This window comes from Tupaia chinensis, unplaced genomic scaffold (assembly GCF_000334495.1).
Source record: "Tupaia chinensis unplaced genomic scaffold, TupChi_1.0 Scaffold000563_1, whole genome shotgun sequence".
In the NCBI taxonomy this organism is placed as follows: Eukaryota; Metazoa; Chordata; class Mammalia; order Scandentia; family Tupaiidae; genus Tupaia; species Tupaia belangeri.
In genome coordinates this window covers 1638511-1656893 of record NW_006160076.1, presented here as the reverse complement: position 1 = coordinate 1656893, position 18383 = coordinate 1638511, and the positions used below count along the sequence as shown (strand labels likewise).

The 18383-nt window shown below is 37.2% G+C and overlaps 1 protein-coding gene and 1 pseudogene across 1 annotated transcript in view; both read right to left on the bottom strand.

Annotated features, from left to right (window-relative positions):
• Positions 1 to 2556, bottom strand: part of LOC102476538 (ATP-dependent RNA helicase DDX24 pseudogene) — an 8819-nt pseudogene extending 6263 nt beyond the window's left edge.
• Positions 2557 to 6757: 4201 nt separating this feature from the next.
• CEP85L (centrosomal protein 85L) overlaps positions 6758 to 18383 on the bottom strand; it is a 113301-nt gene continuing 101675 nt past the window's right edge. Inside the window, exons 11-13 of the mRNA XM_006157883.3 lie at positions 16026 to 16133; positions 14855 to 15086; positions 6758 to 11182 (exon numbers count right to left, since the gene is read on the bottom strand). Of these exons, the coding sequence (XP_006157945.1) occupies positions 11019 to 11182; positions 14855 to 15086; positions 16026 to 16133 (504 nt within the window). The 3' untranslated portion in view covers positions 6758 to 11018. The remainder of the gene's footprint in view (positions 11183 to 14854; positions 15087 to 16025; positions 16134 to 18383) is intronic.

The window sequence follows — 18383 nt, the reverse complement described above, 5'->3', positions numbered from 1 at the left end:
TGGTGCAACTCCTTCTTTAGGACATTCATCTGCTTTTGTCTCCAATGCTCTTGCTGATCAGCTTTTCTCCCCTTATACATCTATTCTTCCAGTTCAATCTTGAGGGTAGGTACTGCACATTCAATCCAAAAGTTGTGCAGACAAACCTGGAAATTCCAATACTTAGCTTTCTCTATTGAGCATATGAGTTGCTCTTTGACCGTGACCCAGACTTGGCACTAATAATAATAATAATAATAATGCCCTTGTCATTCTTTAGGATTTTGTAAATCTTTTTAAAGCTGAATGTGTCCTCGGGTCCAATCAGCATAAAGCTGAGGCTTTCATTGGTGGTGCAAGCAGTTCAACCACTTCAGTGGGCATAAATTTCCGAGGTGCGGTGGACCTTGTAATGAATGATATGCTTGACTTTAGGAATGCCCAAACCTTGAGCTGCATCAGGTGCCAGAACACAATCTTCTAGACAGGCAAACTGCTCCAGGATTTTGCTCTGGTGCATACAGGCATGTATGGTGAGCAGCATGATATTCAGGTCTATGAGGAGCCCAGAGAAGTGCTTGATGCAAGAGATGCTGCTGGCACACACTAAGGGATGGCCTGAATAATGCATCTATAAATAGCAAAGCTGCAGTCTCACAGTGGATCTTAGTCTCCGTCAGCGTCTCCACTGTGGCCTCTTTCATTAAGAGGTCAACGACCTTGACCTTGGTAAAAGTCTTCTGCATGAGATCAAATTTGGCATTTTTGTCCATTTTCTTGATGTGCTTATATAGGAGTCAAGCAAGAATTTGATATATCGGGGCAGTGTGGGAAAAGATTAGCAAAAGTGGCAAGTGTCTGCCTCTCCCCTGTGAGTTGTATTAGAAGACACAGCATCTTGAGAAGCTGGGAAATCTCAGCCAAGTGGCCTTTCTCAACCATCTGGTCATCCTATCCACTATCAGGCACCTGAGGTGTTAAAGGTCGCTGATATTAAGGTGCTTTTTAAAAACTCCCAGTCAGCCTGGAGTGGCGATTGCGACCTCAGGCTGGCAACTCAGCATCTTTTGCTGTTTCTGCATGGACATCCTAGCAACCCAAACAGCAATTATAATTCCTGCAAACTTGGGCACAGCATCAATGTGTTAACTGTCCAGGATGACCACCTCTCAAATGGGAGTCTGAACCAGTCAAAGCAGAGGCTGCTTTGGATGTACTTGACAGGTGGCAACATCACTGCCCAATCCTTGTTTGACTTTTCAGTCTGCTCTTCACCAAACTTTCATCTTTGTCTTTATCCTATTCAGTTACAGGCTTCTCCTTGATTAGGGAAGAAAGTCCTTTTTAAACATCATTATAGAGAAACAGCACCTAGTTTGAGATGGTAGTTCACCTTGGTTCTGGCCTTGCTGGATGCTGCTCCTGCCTTAGCTACAGCTTCACTGGGCAAAGCTTCACTGTCAATTCCAGCTTCGAGACAATGCTCCAGATTCTATCCTACCCTTGCTTAGTGATCCAGACACAGCTCTAGCCTTCTTTCTATGTTCTCCAGGTGGTTACTTGGAACTGGGGCAAGCTTCCTTTTCTCCTGTGTCTGTTATTGTGTTGCTAACAGAAATAACTGAGACTGGGTGACTTTAAGAGAATAGAAGTTTATTTTGACTAGCAGTTCTGGTGGCTGGAAAGTCCAAAGGCATCACAATAGTAGAACGCAGAACTTAAGGGAAGAAGAGAGTGTGGTCTATATCCTTGTGACTTCCTCCCTATAGTTCTGGTCTCATTCCCTCTACTTTTAAGTCCTAACAAAACTCAATCTTGAAGGTCCTGCCCTGGTAACTTTATCATATCCAAAGTCTCCATCTTGGGACACTGAAAGAATTAAGCTTTTACTTAATATCTTTGCAATACAATCAAGCCTCAACACATGACTTTCTGAGGGACATCACTGTCCACTAAGACCAAAATCCAAAACATGAAACTTTGGGGAACCATGATCGAAGACATAATATCTTGTCACTGTAACTCTACACGAATCATTGAATTACAAGAGTTTTCCCACTTCCAATCTTTGCAGGCAGAAACCAAGGATGTCCAGTTTGTCACAGAAGGCAGGTGCCAAAGTCAGGGCTTGGGCTAGTGGAGTTAAAGAGAAACTTAGAAAACTGAGTGCTTGGAGAAGGGGATTAGGTATAAACACCCCTTCAACCTTATACAGCTCCCTTCTGGTTAGGCATCTATGTCTTCAATATTTTGGGTACCTTTGGGACTGTGCTCTGAGAAGTCTTCATTTTTTCCCTTTTTCTTCTGTTTTTGAAGGATAGGCCAGTTGTTCCGATGTCATCTCTCCTTCCTCTGAATCAGGACAACTGGTGCCAGCCCCTTGTGGCTCTAGTTTAGCATCTTTGACTTAAAACTTCCTGCACTCTGGTTCTTCCAGTTTTCACATTTTTACTCTTCAACTTGATCATTTTCCTTCTTTGACTCCTTTGAGAAAAGACAGGATGAATTCTTGCCAAAAGAGTAATCTGTCAGTTCCTCAGAGGACACCAAGTCTTCTATCTGTCCACCTTTGAACATGTTTGCGTCAATCTGACTGCTTTCGTTTTCCTACAACTTTAGTTTCCTTGGTCCGAAATGGCTTCGGCATTAATTTTTGTCTCCTTCAAATTCACGGTTGTATGTGAAAATGCTGTTCACAATTCCCTCAGATGCGACCGATTGCGTCCTCCATTTAATTTTTAATTATGTTTTCATTAAAAAGCTAATTTCCCTGTTCATTTTTTTAGTGTAAACTTTTTACTAGATTATAACATACATATAAAAAAAAGCTCATATTATATGTACAGCTGGATGGATTTTCACAAAGTGAACACATCTGTGCAAACGTAATACAAATAAAAAATGGGACATTCCAGGAACCCAGAAATTCTTCTATGTTCTTTATAGTCACTATCTCATGAGTTTTGCATGGTTTATAACTTTATATAAATTTATCAGTTACTAATGTTTATTTATATGTGTCTGATAATTCCATTGTCTGATATGTTTAGAGTCTGTTATTTGATGATTTTTCTGACATTTTTTTGTTTTAAAATTTTGGATTTTGAGCTCATGTTCAGAGAGACAAACCTGAGAATTCTGTGATGCAACCAAAAATGCTTTCCTCCAAGGAAGATTTGTGTTGTCCAGGATTCCTAAGGAGTTACTGTGAATTCTTGAACTCAGCTTCTGGCCCTTAGTATTTCTCTGCCCACATGTATAATGATTTTAAATGTCATTCTACATGGATGTGGGGTTATGGTTAGAAAATATCAAAAGAACCATTTTTCTACTCCCGCGTGGAGTTGTGTCTGAAAACCAAATAACCTTTTAATTTCCTTTCATTAAGGAGATTTCCTCTCCATGTCCTTTCTTTCAATGAAGATGTGATCTTCTGAGAACCCTGGATATATGTAGATGTCTTAGGTCCAACTCTTTACTTTATATGAACCTGTTCACTTGACTGTTAAAATTGAAGTTTCACAGTTTAACTCCATGATAAAATTTAGCATCACTAATAATGGTACAAGTTGTTATCATGAGGTTCTCCCTAATATGATATAGGAGAAATAAACATCGCCAATGTAGCATTTTTGCTAAACATCTTTAACCTGTGTCTACTCACAAGGAAAAGAAAAATCAGACAAATCCAGATTTTGGCACATTCTATAAGACACTTGACAAGTGTCAATGTTATAAAAATTCAGAAATTCTCTGCAAAGACAATGCTTTTTTTTTTCCCTGAGAAGTTTAATTAGGAGTCTCATGCATCTTTTCTTGAATGAAATATCTGAATCATCAATGGTATAGTCTAAAAGATGTCTTGAGAGGATACAACTTTGGGAGCAAAAGAAATGGAAATGAATGTACCTAGAAAAAATGTGAAAGAATCAAGGAAAGTAGAATTTTCAGGATTTGACTATTTATTTAGGATATGCTAGGAAGGTAGAATAATGATTGACCTCCCCTACGCAAAAGATATCTTCTTCCCAAAATTTAAACCTGTGACTATGTTTAGGTTACATGTCGAGACGTCAGGATTGCAGATGAAATCAAGGTTACTAATCAGCTGACTCCAACATAGAAGTTTCCCATGGATTATCTGGGTGGGCCCAATACAATTGCAAAGGTTCTTAAAATGGAAAGGGGGGGGGCACAGAAAAGAGCCACAGAATCGAAGTGTGAAAGGATTCAGCCAGCTTTGAAGATAGAAGAATGGAACTAAGAACCAAGAACATGATAGCCTATAAAATCTAGAAAAATCAAAGAAACAGATTTATCTCCTAGAGATCCAGAAAGGAACACAGCCCTGCCAACACCTGGATTTTCATCCCAGTAAGACTTGTTTCAAGACTTTTGACTTCAGAGCTGAAAGATAATAAACTGTGTTGCTTTAAGCAAATTTTTTCTTTTTTAAAAGGATAGTAAGAAACTAATACAAATAGAATTGAAGAGAGATCACTAGGAAGGATTCTTGGAATGAAGGGAATGAAGGAACAATCCACACAAATGGAAAATACCAATAAAGGAAACAGATTGATTTTGAGCGCAAAGCAGGGATAGGAGGCAATCTAGTGAGGGAGTCAGACATGTTTTTATTAGAGCTCTGTCTCTTATGAGCTGTTTAAACCTGGTCAAGATATAGTTGGTCATCAGAAAAGTCATCATGTATTTTTGCATAGAAAAACAGAAAAATAAGTCATGACTTTTCTGACAACCCAATATAACCTCTCTGGGCCTCAATCTCTTTGACCGAAGTGGGAATAATACCATCTTCATGGGCTATTACATAAAAGACTAAGTGCAATAATTTATGTAAGGTCTTTTTACTTGGCATGTGCTCATATGTTGATTAAATATAATAATGACATAGAATATGTGTCTTAGGCATTGTGTTTTGGTCACCATGGGCCATTAAACACCACTAGCCACTTGTTTTATAACTGAACTGTCAATGTAATGAAAACTATAGATGATCTTGCTTCTGTGTTTAGAAAGACTACCACCTGGATTATCTGTTTAAATTATTATGTTCCAGACCTATATATGCATTCTGAAACTTAAAAGATGCAACTACACTTGTTTTTTAAATTCGTATTTCTTTTAAACCAGACCTTGGATTTGCTCTTACAAAACCCATGTAGCTGGCCTAAAGCCTATGAGAATGCAATGCTCATTCAGGACCACTAGAGCCAGAAAAGAACTGTCTAGTCCTGGAGCCTAGACACATAGAAGGGCAGAAAGAGTATGGCCATTAGAGAGATGAACATGAGATCCAAGATATGGAAGAAAATGCAACCAGGATCTACCCTATCGGGGTAGATGTTGTTTGTTTTTCCCTCTTCCAACAAAACTTTTTTTTTTAACCATCAGATCAAATCTGATCCTATCTTGGGCCAGTGCCATAGCATGTTGGTTAAGGAAACTGGATCCTACATGACCAACTGCTATTCAAATCGTGTCCTAATGTCTGAAAAACATGCTGTGCATATGAATGAGTGTCCCAAATCCCAATAAGGTGGAAAGACGGAGAAGGAATTATGGCATGATCACATCCCAGAAGGGGGTGCACTCTCTCTCCTGTGAGCACACATACCCTCTGGCAATTAAAAGAAAAATGATCCTAACTTATCTTTCATTCTCATGGAGAGATTTCTTTACTGATGACTATAGGAGGCTTTTAGGCTTTCTATCTATTCTGTTACTTCTAAGTCATCTATGATGAGAATTTTCAAAGTTACACTTTACCTATGAATTAAATTAGCTACCCTCATTAAAGACTCTGACAGTTACAGTTATGCCAAGCTAACTAAATTGGAAAGAGATACAGCTAGTCCAAATGTTAACCAATTTCCTGGACAGAGGCTTCTATTATATGAGCACTCCATGGCATCTCTGGGCCTAGACTGGCAAAGCATCAAAGCTGAGATGCCAAGGTTCCCACATACCAACCTTCTAATGAGGCTTTATTTGTACGTGTTTCAGTAAGGTTTCAACCCTTGATTAAAAGGTGCAAATATAGATGACTCACCAGCCCAACCTTTCAGCAATGTGGAAAATTGGTCAAATTTTGCCTTTTGGAAAACTAGAAAGAAGTGCCCTAATTTAAAAAGGGGCTATAGACTTTTCAGAAGGGAACACAGCATTATTGGCTGAAATGGATACAGGCATGACTTTGTATTTATAGCACCTCCCATTAGAAAATTCTCAGTGCCCTACATGGGAAGGCCAAGAAAAAAAAAAAGTATTTTGTAATTGAAAAGAAATTCTAAGACAGAAGGCAGAAATCTCTAATGTTCTAGTCCAAGATTTTCTTGTATATTTATAGAAAGCGTTTACCTAAAAGTCAAATCAGCCTATTCTTGTCCATGAGAAGTCAGGATAGAGAGTCTGAAATTTCAAATACATTCCTATACTATTAAGATGAGGCACTCGGGAGACAAATCTTTTTATAAAAAAATTTATTTCTCTGTAAATACAAATTCCAACATCACAAACAATAGTCCAGTGGAAAAATACTAGTCGTTAACATTGAAAACTTTTTTCTTAATTTAATAAATAGAACTTTGGCATTCAAAATTCTAGCTGTAAACCCTATTAAAAAACAAAAACAACCTCTTTACAAAAAAAGAGGCAAAAATGATAGATCAGAAGGCATAAGCCAACCAGTGGCTTCACATTCTTTTTACAATAACTGCATTTCAATTAAGTCATGAACACTGTATTTACACGTGAGGTATTCTGGGTGGTTCAAAAACTGAACCAAAAACCACCAGTCACAGTGACTGATCATACACTCTGCTGTGCTTTTCACATAACCACCTAGCACCTTACAGCTTCCTGTCATCACACCAATGTGATGCTGAATCTTATGTTTACATATTTAAATAACTATTTACACACATATATACACATATATACACACGAATGAATACATTCTAAAGGGGTTTCCTGCTTACTCTCCAGAAAAGGTTGGGCTCCACAAACACGTATCTGGTATTCATGTTTACTAAGGTAAGGTATCCACCTAGTAATGAAAAACTGTTGCTTGCTTTTAAAAAGTCCTTAATCAAATCTATTTATAGAAGAACAAGGTGCAATAATCATCAACATTCTCATAGCTCATGTAAAACAGAAATGAATGCTTACTGCAGGCAAAAGGCACAGAAGGTTCTGTTTGGAGCTGCAAATAGTGTTAATGACATATTGATTTGAAACTACATTCTTATTATATTCAATATTTCCATTAAATAAAAAAAACATTTTCCCTTCATGATTAAGTATATGATATAATCACAGGGCAATATAACCACCATGAGATTTGGGGGCAAAGTTGGATATTTTACTTTTTATAACAAATATGAAATAGTTTCTTGTTTTGTGAACATTGAAAAGAACTATCAAAAATGCAAATAAAACAAATTAACTTTGGTTCAGAAAGTTACAGCTACCAGCAGTTTCAAATGATACAGTTTGAGTGAGCACGGTTATGAGAATTACTTATTACCATAATTACATATCTACAGCGATCGAAATCTACGTAAGAGAATGCCAGTAACCCAAAGGAAGGTGTGCCTGGGCTGAACCATGGTATGTAATGATGTAGGACAGGTTTTCAACTACTGCATTACTTAATGACCGATTATTGGCATTTAAAGAACATTTTCTCAATAAAGTAGTTCCTTTAAAAAATCCTCTAAGAGATCCCTACTAACAAGTCTTACATTATGACCGAATTAATTTATAAGCTGATTAGTAAGTCAGAAATGTACAATATTCATTTTAACAAAATTGTCCAGCCCTTCAGGTTGTCTCTAGTAGGCTATTCAAAGAAGTCTAATTTAGTTTAATAAACTGTCACAATCAAAATAAATTTCACTAAAATATAATACTGTCAACAATAAATACTGAATCCTATTTCAAATACTAACTGGGGCCACATGTACTTTAAAACAAATTCAGGCAACCTTACCTAGTCAATACTTATAACTTTTTAAGATTTATTAAGTTTAACTAAAGGCATCTTATTTTTCTCACATCAAACAAAGACAGCTATTGTGTCTTTGATTCAGTTAATTTTATCTGCACAGGTAACTTGACTCTTTCATTGAGACAACTGTTACTTTATCCCCGCCGTAATGTGACGAGGCACAATAAGCTCAACGTCAAAACCCAAAAGACGAAGAAATGTCAATACTGCATGAGAGACTACCTAAGAGGATAAGTATCTAATTCACAAAAGCATAATTAAAAAGAGGCTTCATTATCTAAGTGAATTTTCAAATATATTTACTTAAAATTTAGGCTAATTTTCATTTCAGGCACACAGTACTGTAAGAACTTCCATGAATACCCTAATTGAAACTGGGGAAGACACTACAATGTAGTGTCCATCTTACTTGACCTAACAGTAAAATTTTGTTTTTCAATATGACACCAATACTACTACTGTTTAACACAAGGGGGGGGGGATTTTCTGGTAAATACTGACAAATTAGAACACTAGTTTCATTCACCCCACCCACAAATTCCCTCCAAAGCTCTCTACTTATTATCAAGGCCCCTCTACAAACTTCAGATTCTAAAAAATTAACTTTTACAATTCAAGATTATACTTAAATTATCACATTTTAAGCCTCCCTTTCATGAGGAGTATACATTTTAGAAACTGAAATGCATAGTTTATTTCCTACCAAGATAAAAGAGTTTTTACTTCCAGATATGAGAATTAAGTTAAAGTTTATAAAAACTTTCTAAAAATTTTTAAAAATATTTTATCTCAACTAAGCCAGAAAATAAAAATGTATTTACAGTAGACTAAGACAAATGGCCATAAGTTTAAAAAAAAAAAAAAAAAGCAACAATGACAATGATCATGAAACTCTACAACATACACTAGAAACCTAGAAGATATTTAAATAAGAACCTACTGACCCAAGCCAGTGACTGCCCATTAATTCTATTGTTTTAGGGATGCCTTTATTTCTGAAATCACAGTGGGGTGAGGATTCTCTTCAAAGAGAAGGTAAAAATGTTTGCTGCACTTGTGGCTGATCTATTTTAGCTGTTATTCTTTACTACAATGTAAAAGGCCATTTGCATGTATTTTAAGTTTTACAAAGGCAGAATTCTTAGCATCATATTTTTGGTACATATTTACTACTCCCTGATTGTCTTTAAACCACTAACGTTGAAAAACGAACCTATTACAGAACCAAGTTCTTGCAGTGGCTACATCTCTCTATAGGTTAGCGACCCTGGTTGCACAATCACGACAATGCACTGATTTCTTTGTGCCCAGATCTTAAGAAATAAGAAAAGTAGGGAGAATTCAGGCACCAAAATAAGAGAAGTTTGATATTTTCATAATATATTATAACCAACGGTTGAATTATAACTCTAAAATAACTTGAGCTTTCCGTAAGCCAACATTCTGAACTGAGTGTTTTCCTGAGTAGTCTCCTCAAAAGCCTTGTCTCATGTATGTTTTTACTAGCGAAAATATTTAAGAAATACCTTTTCTAGGAGTAGCCTTTGTACCAGTATATAAACGGGGCAGGAAAACAGGCCTCCAATCTGCTCTTTACCAAAACATTTATCCTGCCCATTTCACACCTTTTAACTCTCCATCTCTTAGTCTGCAATTGATGAACATTGGTTGCTTCAAGATATCAAGTCTTACAAAGGACGTGCTTTGCTGTAACTAAGAATATTCAAGAGGATGTAATGAATGCTCCAAGGGCAATAAAATATACAGTCCTTACAAAATGTCAACTAAAACATGGATAATACTCATTTAAACATTTAAATAATTATTTGCCTACTTAAAAAGCAGTTGCATTTCAGAGTAATACCCTGTACTCCAGAAGAACTAATTTGACCAAATTTGTATTTTATGAAAAACCTTTTTAATATACTTTATCTGATAATGGGAATTAAAATATCATCTGGATTTAGATTTTGTTTTATGCTAGTGTTAACTCAGATATATAAAGAATAGGTCAGTTGGCTTTCTCTTAAAGTGATCTCAACTTTAAAATAGCTATAAAACTGTTAAAATGTAAACATTGAGATTTGAATAAATAAGCTATTATTCCAGGGCTACTTTCTAATCTCTCTTTTACAATAATAATATGAAGCCTTAGAAGGTCTATATGAATGACATATGGCTTTGTTTATACTGATGTATGAGTAACATATAAATTAAAAATTGTAAGTAGTAAGGGACATGTTAAAATTAGTTCCAATTGGATCAAACTTTTTGTGATGTATGAACCATAATATTAATGAAAAAATAGTCATATCAAAATTTTACACCCCTAAGGCAATCCACAATCACTCTGGGAAAACATCTGACCTACCTACAGTACTAAATTCAATTCCACGACCTCATCATCTCAGCAGTTATTGTTCAAAATACAAATATTTCCCTGCTGAATTAGAACTACTAGAACATGTGCCTGCTGCCGAAACTCTTGTTCAGCCCTTGAGAGTCCCAAACTACAACATGGGCTTCTACATGAAAGAAATGTAAGAATACACAGTGCGTGCCTTTCGTAGGAGCTTCACTTTGACCCTAGCAATCCTTATGGGTTTCTGAGTAAAGCACACACACATAACACACAAACATGCATGCACAAACAAAACTGTAAGATTACAAGAAATCCTATCCCTTTGTCTGAAGGGCACTTGTCACAGCTTGGTCCTACAATCAGTAGTTTGAGAATACTTTTTTTTTTCCTCATAGACTTCATCACAATTTTCAAATGATACTTAGATTTTTTGCCTGATTAGCTAAGCCCCTTCAAACCAGCTCACAACCTCTTTCCCCCTCAATAAAACAAACCCACAAAGTAGGGGGTAGGGAGTTGGGCAGGACACCTATGTGAAAGTCCTATGTCACTAGCAACTTTCCATTTGGCTCCTAAAAAGAAATACGAAGAAGAGTAACACAGCAGAATTGAACAATGGGTCATTATTGCTGTGGGACCAGCACTTGATTACTGGGTAACGCAGTTGTCTCCCATGTCCTGAGCATAGCGGTCTGATATTGTAGTCCTTAATTCATCAATGTCCCTTCGCAACTGGCACACATCTGACAGTTTTTTAGTGAGTGTTTCTGGGCTGTGGTCATTCTCGGTCTCTTCAGCTGAACAGTTCATGGCTGTGCAAATAAAGTATGGAGATAATGTCTCACAATTTTTGTTGAACAAAGACATATCAGGAATTTTTACCTTAATCACTATTGGAAATACAATGCTATATACTGAATAATAGTGAAGCTCAGGTTTAAATTAGGCATCATTCAATATTAAACACATCTTATCTGCTTGGTCCTTTTAGAATGCTGCTAATCAACATGCATTAAATTCATATGGTTACATACAAATTCAAAATGCTAAATGGATAACCATATTTCCAAAGTGAAAAGAGTATGCTCTATTGTCTCTTGTCATTTTCTATAGTCTGCTCAACTAAAGCACTCAGTTCTTCCCATTTGACAAAATCTGAAAATCATTTCTGTAGTGAGAGGTGGCATCTTACATTTTCATGATAAAATGAGTTTATTTGCATAAAAATATTAATTAAAAAATATGGTAAGTACATAAACAGATGAGAGAAGGAACTCTACAAACCCTAACAGTTTAATCAGGCCAATAGTTAGCTGCCCAATGGCTAAAAACGTGAAGGCAAGGCTAGCTTTTAACTACTCCAGTTCCCCTCTTTGTAAGTGTATCTCGACAGTAAAGCAGGCAGCCAGTAACTATACACTTTTCCCATACCTTCTTTGGCCCTGATAGCTTACTAGAAGCATCAGAGTCAAATAACTTATTTTAATAAACATTAATTGAATATCTGCCAAGATCCAGGAACTATTCTAGCTGTTCAGGTCAGCAAGGTGGCTTGCTTTCGATGCTTTTCACACAATTCATCAACAAATGAACACAGTGAAGTACTAAAGGTGGTCTACCACTACACACAAGCTGCAGCAGCTCAAAAGGATGAGAACAACCAGGCCGAGCTGGAGAGGTGACAGGTACAGTACCCCACTCTAAAGTGGCATAGCACCGATGACGAGATGAGATGAGAGAGTGCCGAGAAATGAGTTCCAGAGGGAGGCTGGAGCTACCTTTCTCTATCACAGGTGGTCACAGTGCTGGGGCACCAGATTCACGATTTAGACAGATCACCCTGACAACAATGTGATAAAACAGGCTGAAGGGAAGGGTTAACAAGACAATGGACAGAGAGACTAGTCCAGGTGAAAGGCTATGAAAACTTAAACTAAGGCAACAGCACAATGAAGAGATGATGGCAGGAATAAATGTTAGACCTAGGAAGAAGATAATAGAACTGGAAAAGTTCAACCATCACCAACATAGGGGCAGGCCAGAGATTGAGCACTGGTCACAAGTAAATGAAAAAGCAGGATGGAGGATAAAGTGTGGGCTGGGGTGGTGGGTGGCTGTGGTGCTTCTCTCTGAAGAGAGGAGGAGGTTTTTTTTTGAGTTTATTTTGCCAACGTGATGCCTATCGAACAGTTCCTATGTACAGGTAAACATAATTGGGAACCCAGAAAAGGCATTCCAGGCATGATAAAGTGTATACAGTAGAAAGGTATACCACTAACAGAAAACAACAGAATATAGATTACTCAGAGAAAACACTGACTAAAAGGGGAAACCAACCAAAACACAAACAATAATACAAAGCTCCTGACAATACCAATAGTGAAGTGGCAGAGAAGTCCACGGAAGTTTGGGACTGAGCAGTCATAAAGGTAGAAGCAGAACCTAGAGAAAACTGCCATGGAAACCAAGGCAGCAGAGTTTTCAGAAGGGTTAAGTGAACATGTCACTGATACCCCAGTAGAATCATGAGATAAGAGGATCCATTGGTTTTTGACAGGTTAACTGGCTTGTCAACTTTTCACAATGCCAAATAGAAGGTAAGAATTCTGGGGCTGAACTTGAAAGAGCAGAAGGAATACCTATTGGGAGGGGAAGGTGTTAAGATTCTTGAATCGCTCTTTTATTCATATTATAATATCTCCATTAACCTATTACTGAAAAAGCAAACAAATGCTGTCTCAGGTAGTGAAAATAAAAAAAAAAAAAACTTCAAAATAATTGGAAGGAATAACAGGCTCTAAAATGGTTGAGAAAATGAATTTTTGTTTTTTTTTGTTTCAAGAGATCATTTCTAACTAAACTACCTTATGTTCATCTGGCAAACTTCTCTTTCCCCGAAGGTGCATACTGAACATGAGCTACTCCGTGAAGCCTTCAGAGCCCTTCCTACATAGATTTAGTTGTTCTTCCCACTGATGTTCCCACTGTCCTAAATCCACCTCTCAACTAAAGCATTTATTGCAATGGTCTAATAATCGGGGTAATGTAGGTAAGGGCTTTTACCAGCACCTAACCTACCACCTGGACTATGGAAAATGCTTACTCAGCCAGCAAATAAACTGAAATGTTAAGTGGTTTTTACATATCTATGCTCATACATATGTATACACACCTATGAAGAAGAGAAAATTCTGCTAAGATTGCTGAGCAGATACATAATTTTTGAAAAAGTGATATACTTTGATGAAAAGCATTATTTGATTTGCCAAAATACCTAGTATGATGTAAGATAATAGAATCTTTCTGATGAAATACAAACAAAACCTGTTTCCTCTCTAGTCACATATTGAATCACATTATTTAGCAGTTACTCAGTATAATATAATGGTTTATAAAACATGTTCTTGACCTACTTTTATTTCCTTATTGAAGTTCACTTCTTCTGTATGGAAAAGAGACCACCAGGTTCAGCTGTGGTTATGTGCACTGGTAAGACATTGTGCTCTAGAGGCTAGAAGCACATGGGAAGTCTGGGTTCAATTACCAGTCCAACCTACGGGAGGGAAGCTGGAGCTACCTCTCTCCAGATGTGGTGGTGTGTAAGGCTAATCCCACCAACTTCAGGAGGCTGAGGTAGGAGGATCTCTAGCTCAAGGTGGACCCGAGCAACACAGCAAGACAATACGTAAGAGTAGAGTGAGGAGTGATGGTGTGTACTTGGGATGTCCACAAAGAAGCTAAGGAAGGAGGATCCTGACAGCGAGACTTTGTCTTAAAAGAGAGAGAGACATCAATATGATGATATTACACTAATTTGGAAGCATATGCAGAGATGTATGTTCCTACAGAGGTAGCACTGGATATTAGGATATAACTGTGCCACAATTTTGTGTGAGGAAAAGACAGAACTGAAGTAGAGTGAGAAGGTGTCACAATGAAAGGGGCAGGGCTAACAAGTATGCATGACCAGGGCGACAGATCGGTAGTCTGTGAAAACTGGCTCTTGTGATAGCCCTGGCACAGTAAGCAACTGCCATGGAGCAAACACTACTTATGAAAGCAGGTACTCTCACAAATATTATACCAGTGGAGATGCGGCTGGGTCGTTAACCTATGAACTACCACAGAAAGCAAATAGAAAGTCATTCATTTTAGAAGCGCAATCAGGCTGTCACACCTAACTATGACCACTCGGGCCACACATTTACAGATCCAGCATAGGAAACACCTGAGGCACTGTGCCGAGGGGCAGTCCATTCCAACCATGACCCTTGACTCCTGTAAGTAAAATGAGGTCAGTTTTAGCAAAGAAGTAAGAGCAGGTAGGTATGCAGAAACCCAAGAACTGATTTCAAGACTTATAAATCTAAGTAGGAAAGTATGTAATAAAAATAGACAGGGAAAGGCAATCAGAAGTTCCTGAGTCATGAAGAGAGTTTCCAACTGTGAAGCGATAAAGTAAGGACATGTGGTCAGCCACTTACATCTGATTCCCAGTAACAGTGACAGGTTAGGCTCCTTGCCCTGAGCACGCTGATTAAGAATACTACACAACGCTTTCAAGTCAAACAAACAATAAGACATTTCCTTGAACAGCTGATCAATCACAGTTAAATCAAGCAGTGGCCGTTTGGAAAGAACTGTCTGCTGCCTAGATTGGTCAGCTTCCTGGCCATGATCCAATAGCGAGCATGCTTCCTCTGTTTGTCTTTGGTTCTATAGTGGACAAGAAAAACAAAAATCAGGCCGTTAGAATGGAAGAAAGGTATGCAAAAGTCATACAGGTTACATTTTCCCTCCAGTCTATAAACAAAACAGTAGAGTCACATGAGGAAACTTCAAAAAGTCTATAGAAAAAGAATTAAAGTACAAATATGGGGGCAAAAAAATGTAAACTCCATTCAGTTTTTTCATCTTCAATGAACTTTCTGAAGACCTTTTACGCTATATGAAAATTAACCATATTAAATTGCACATACAAAGTGGGCAAAAAAATACATTTCTTGTATGCTAAAATATAAAATATATAATTATGTTAAAGTTGATAGGAACCAACAATTTCAGTGTAAGAGACAAATAAATATAAATATAAAAGAAGGGCAAAAAAAAAAAAAACCCCAACAACTCCAAATTTTTAAATTTGAATTAGAAGTATCATTGTGAACTTATGGTATACTGTGTTCAGGAAAAGCTACTCTTAACTCACTCCCAAAATTATCACTTCTTCCCCTTAAGACTTGCTAATTAAAGGTAAGTTTAATTAACTTTCTAGTTAGAACAGTACTTGAGAATAGCCAAACAGGGGCCAGCAGGTGGCATGGTGTTGGGGCACTGGACTACCACACGGCCAAGGATTGTGGTTCAAGTTGCAGACCTAGTGGCATTCTCTCTCTCTCTCTCTCTCTCTCTCTCTCTCTCTCTCTGTACTCTGCTGTAAAAAAAAGTCCATGAAATTGTATTCTAAGACATAAGGAAATTAAAAGATCATCTTTTAATTATAATTTTGTTAAGAACGCTCAGATTTAATTAATTAGTACATTAAAATCAAATCTTCAATTTAAAAATATTCCATTAATATGTACAGAACAAGCATTTGCTTAAACTTCAATAGGTAGTGAATTATCCTTTCAAACAATATGAACTTCTTACACTCACTTCAAGCAATGCTTTTGTTAATCTCTGTAGGTTTCTTTCTTTCTTTTCTAGTTCTTCCATCATTTTTTGAGTGGTCAATTTCTCTTTAGAAAGTTTCCCTTGCACAGACTAGAATTAGAAAACAAAGTAAAGCAAAGCATGTCAACACAAAGGAAATGTCAATCTAACAAGGATAACAAGAAATTCTGGCTCTGAACACTTTAAATCTCTCTTCCCCAGCCCCTTGGAAGATGAAGCTCCATTTTAAAATCAACCGATATTATTTACAGAGTGGATGAGTCCAAACAAAAAGAAAAAATATATATTCTCTTTATCAAGGCAGTTTTTAATCTAAAGTTGCTATTTAATGCTATATTACAAATAGGTCTTTTTCATTGATTTATTTTCTATCTTGGGATAGTATTTAGCAACCAATCTATACTTCCCTCTCTTTTTGTATTTTTTACATTTTTCTTACAGTTAGATGTAAGTTAATAGAATCATCTGCTTATCCATAGTGGTCCAAGGAATGAATGTGATGTTGAACTCAGGCCAAAGGACTAGTACAGGGCTTTGAAGAGGTAATTCCTTCCTTCTGCTATTAGGAAACAGTAAGTAATCTAAACAGGACATTACTGTAAGAAAACCCTGAGCACACCAGCACAGAGGACATGTGAAGAGTACTTAGGAGATTTCAGCTATCAGTCTGGTTTAAGGCTGCACACCAGAGAAAAGCTTGCTGAAAACCCTAAAGCTATTAGTGAATTCTAGGTGTTCCCATCAACTGTTTTCCTCTTGAAATCAGTAAATGTATGACTAGAGGAGGGATATCCCACCCCCCGTATTTAGTCTCAATTCTGAAACATCTGAGTACATTGACCACCTAACTGACACACAATCTGCTAAAAAGGCTTTTGTCCTCATAACCTCTGGATATAAGGAGAGGATAACTATCACTATGGGTGGAGATAAGATTCTGAATACAAATTTCCTCTCTCAGTGATACACATTCAAACTTGCTGCTTTGAAATTTTATTTGTCTTTTTTGGAGAGGTTTTTTGTGTAATAGGGCACATGCACTTGCCAGAAAGTGAGAGTGAAAGCGAGAAATCATGCCGCAATCCCTTCTCTTCCATTCTCCTCTCAGGATCTTGAGCACACACGCACACGCGCCTGGCCTGAGGTTAAGTCACCGGGTCCAGGACTCAAACCGTGGTCGACTACATGGGAGTTTAGCAAAATAGCCATTATGCCAACTGCTGGTCCCTGAAATTTTATTTGTCTTTAAACTCTAAAAAAAAATTATATTTAATAACTTGAAAGCTAGATACAAAGGAATCGAGCTCTGCAGAAAGTATATTTCTTTCCAAGGAAAACTTGTTTCAAAGTTCACAAAAATGAATCTCATAGCACAAAGCCAATATAGGGCTCTCTGAATATGTATGAATATTTTTGGACAAGGAAGTTCCTTTGTAACTTAATTTGACTAAATCAAAGCCTTATTTGATTAAATAATATATGTAGATTTATTTACTGAGTTGAAATCTCTGCTTTCTGGTCTGACAAGACTATGTGGAGAGGATCTAGAATTGAACCTAGATTTTCTGAAGATTTGTGACTGTTTATTAGAATTACAGAAGATATCACAGAAAAACTGCCCTAAAACTCACATTGCAACAGGTGTTTTCGTAATGTTATAATTATTTAAAAGATAGTAGTGTTTTATATTTATACCTTTACCATTCAGAGTCATGTTGAATGTAGTAACAGCTAGTAAACTGAACATTTTCCTATATTAGGAATGAATTTAAATTAGTAAAGAAATGGCATTCGTCTCCACCAGAATAAATCAGAAATATTTGCCAGCAGTTGTTTTAGTTCCAAGAAGGAAAATCAGATTTGAGAGCTAACATTAAGCTTAACAATTTGTACGTTATTTGGGTTCAAGAACAGTTATCTTTTATTTTATTTTATTTTTTAAAAATGAGAGAGGAAAAGGGAGTGAGAGATTGGGGAAAATGAAAGGCTTTTGTTTTCCTTTAAACTTAATTTCTTCCATGCGAGAGAGAAAGAGAGCCTCAAACAGGATCTCAAAACCATAATCCATCCCCAACTTCCAGTTAGCCCCAGATTATTGCAAATGCATACCTGGCATATTCAGGAAGGTCTCTGAAGTTGAACCGGGAACCTTCCCAGGTGGGACTGACCTGCAGTCTCGTATTTTACCACTTCACCACTGACTGGCTCGGAGCAGTATGTATTTTTAACAGGGTCTCACCACGTCACTCTCCTGCTCCAGCCTCCCAGTTGCTATGATGATGGGCACACGCCATAGCTCCTAGCCTGTTTGGGTTGGTTTGGAAACTAAATCCAGGGTTT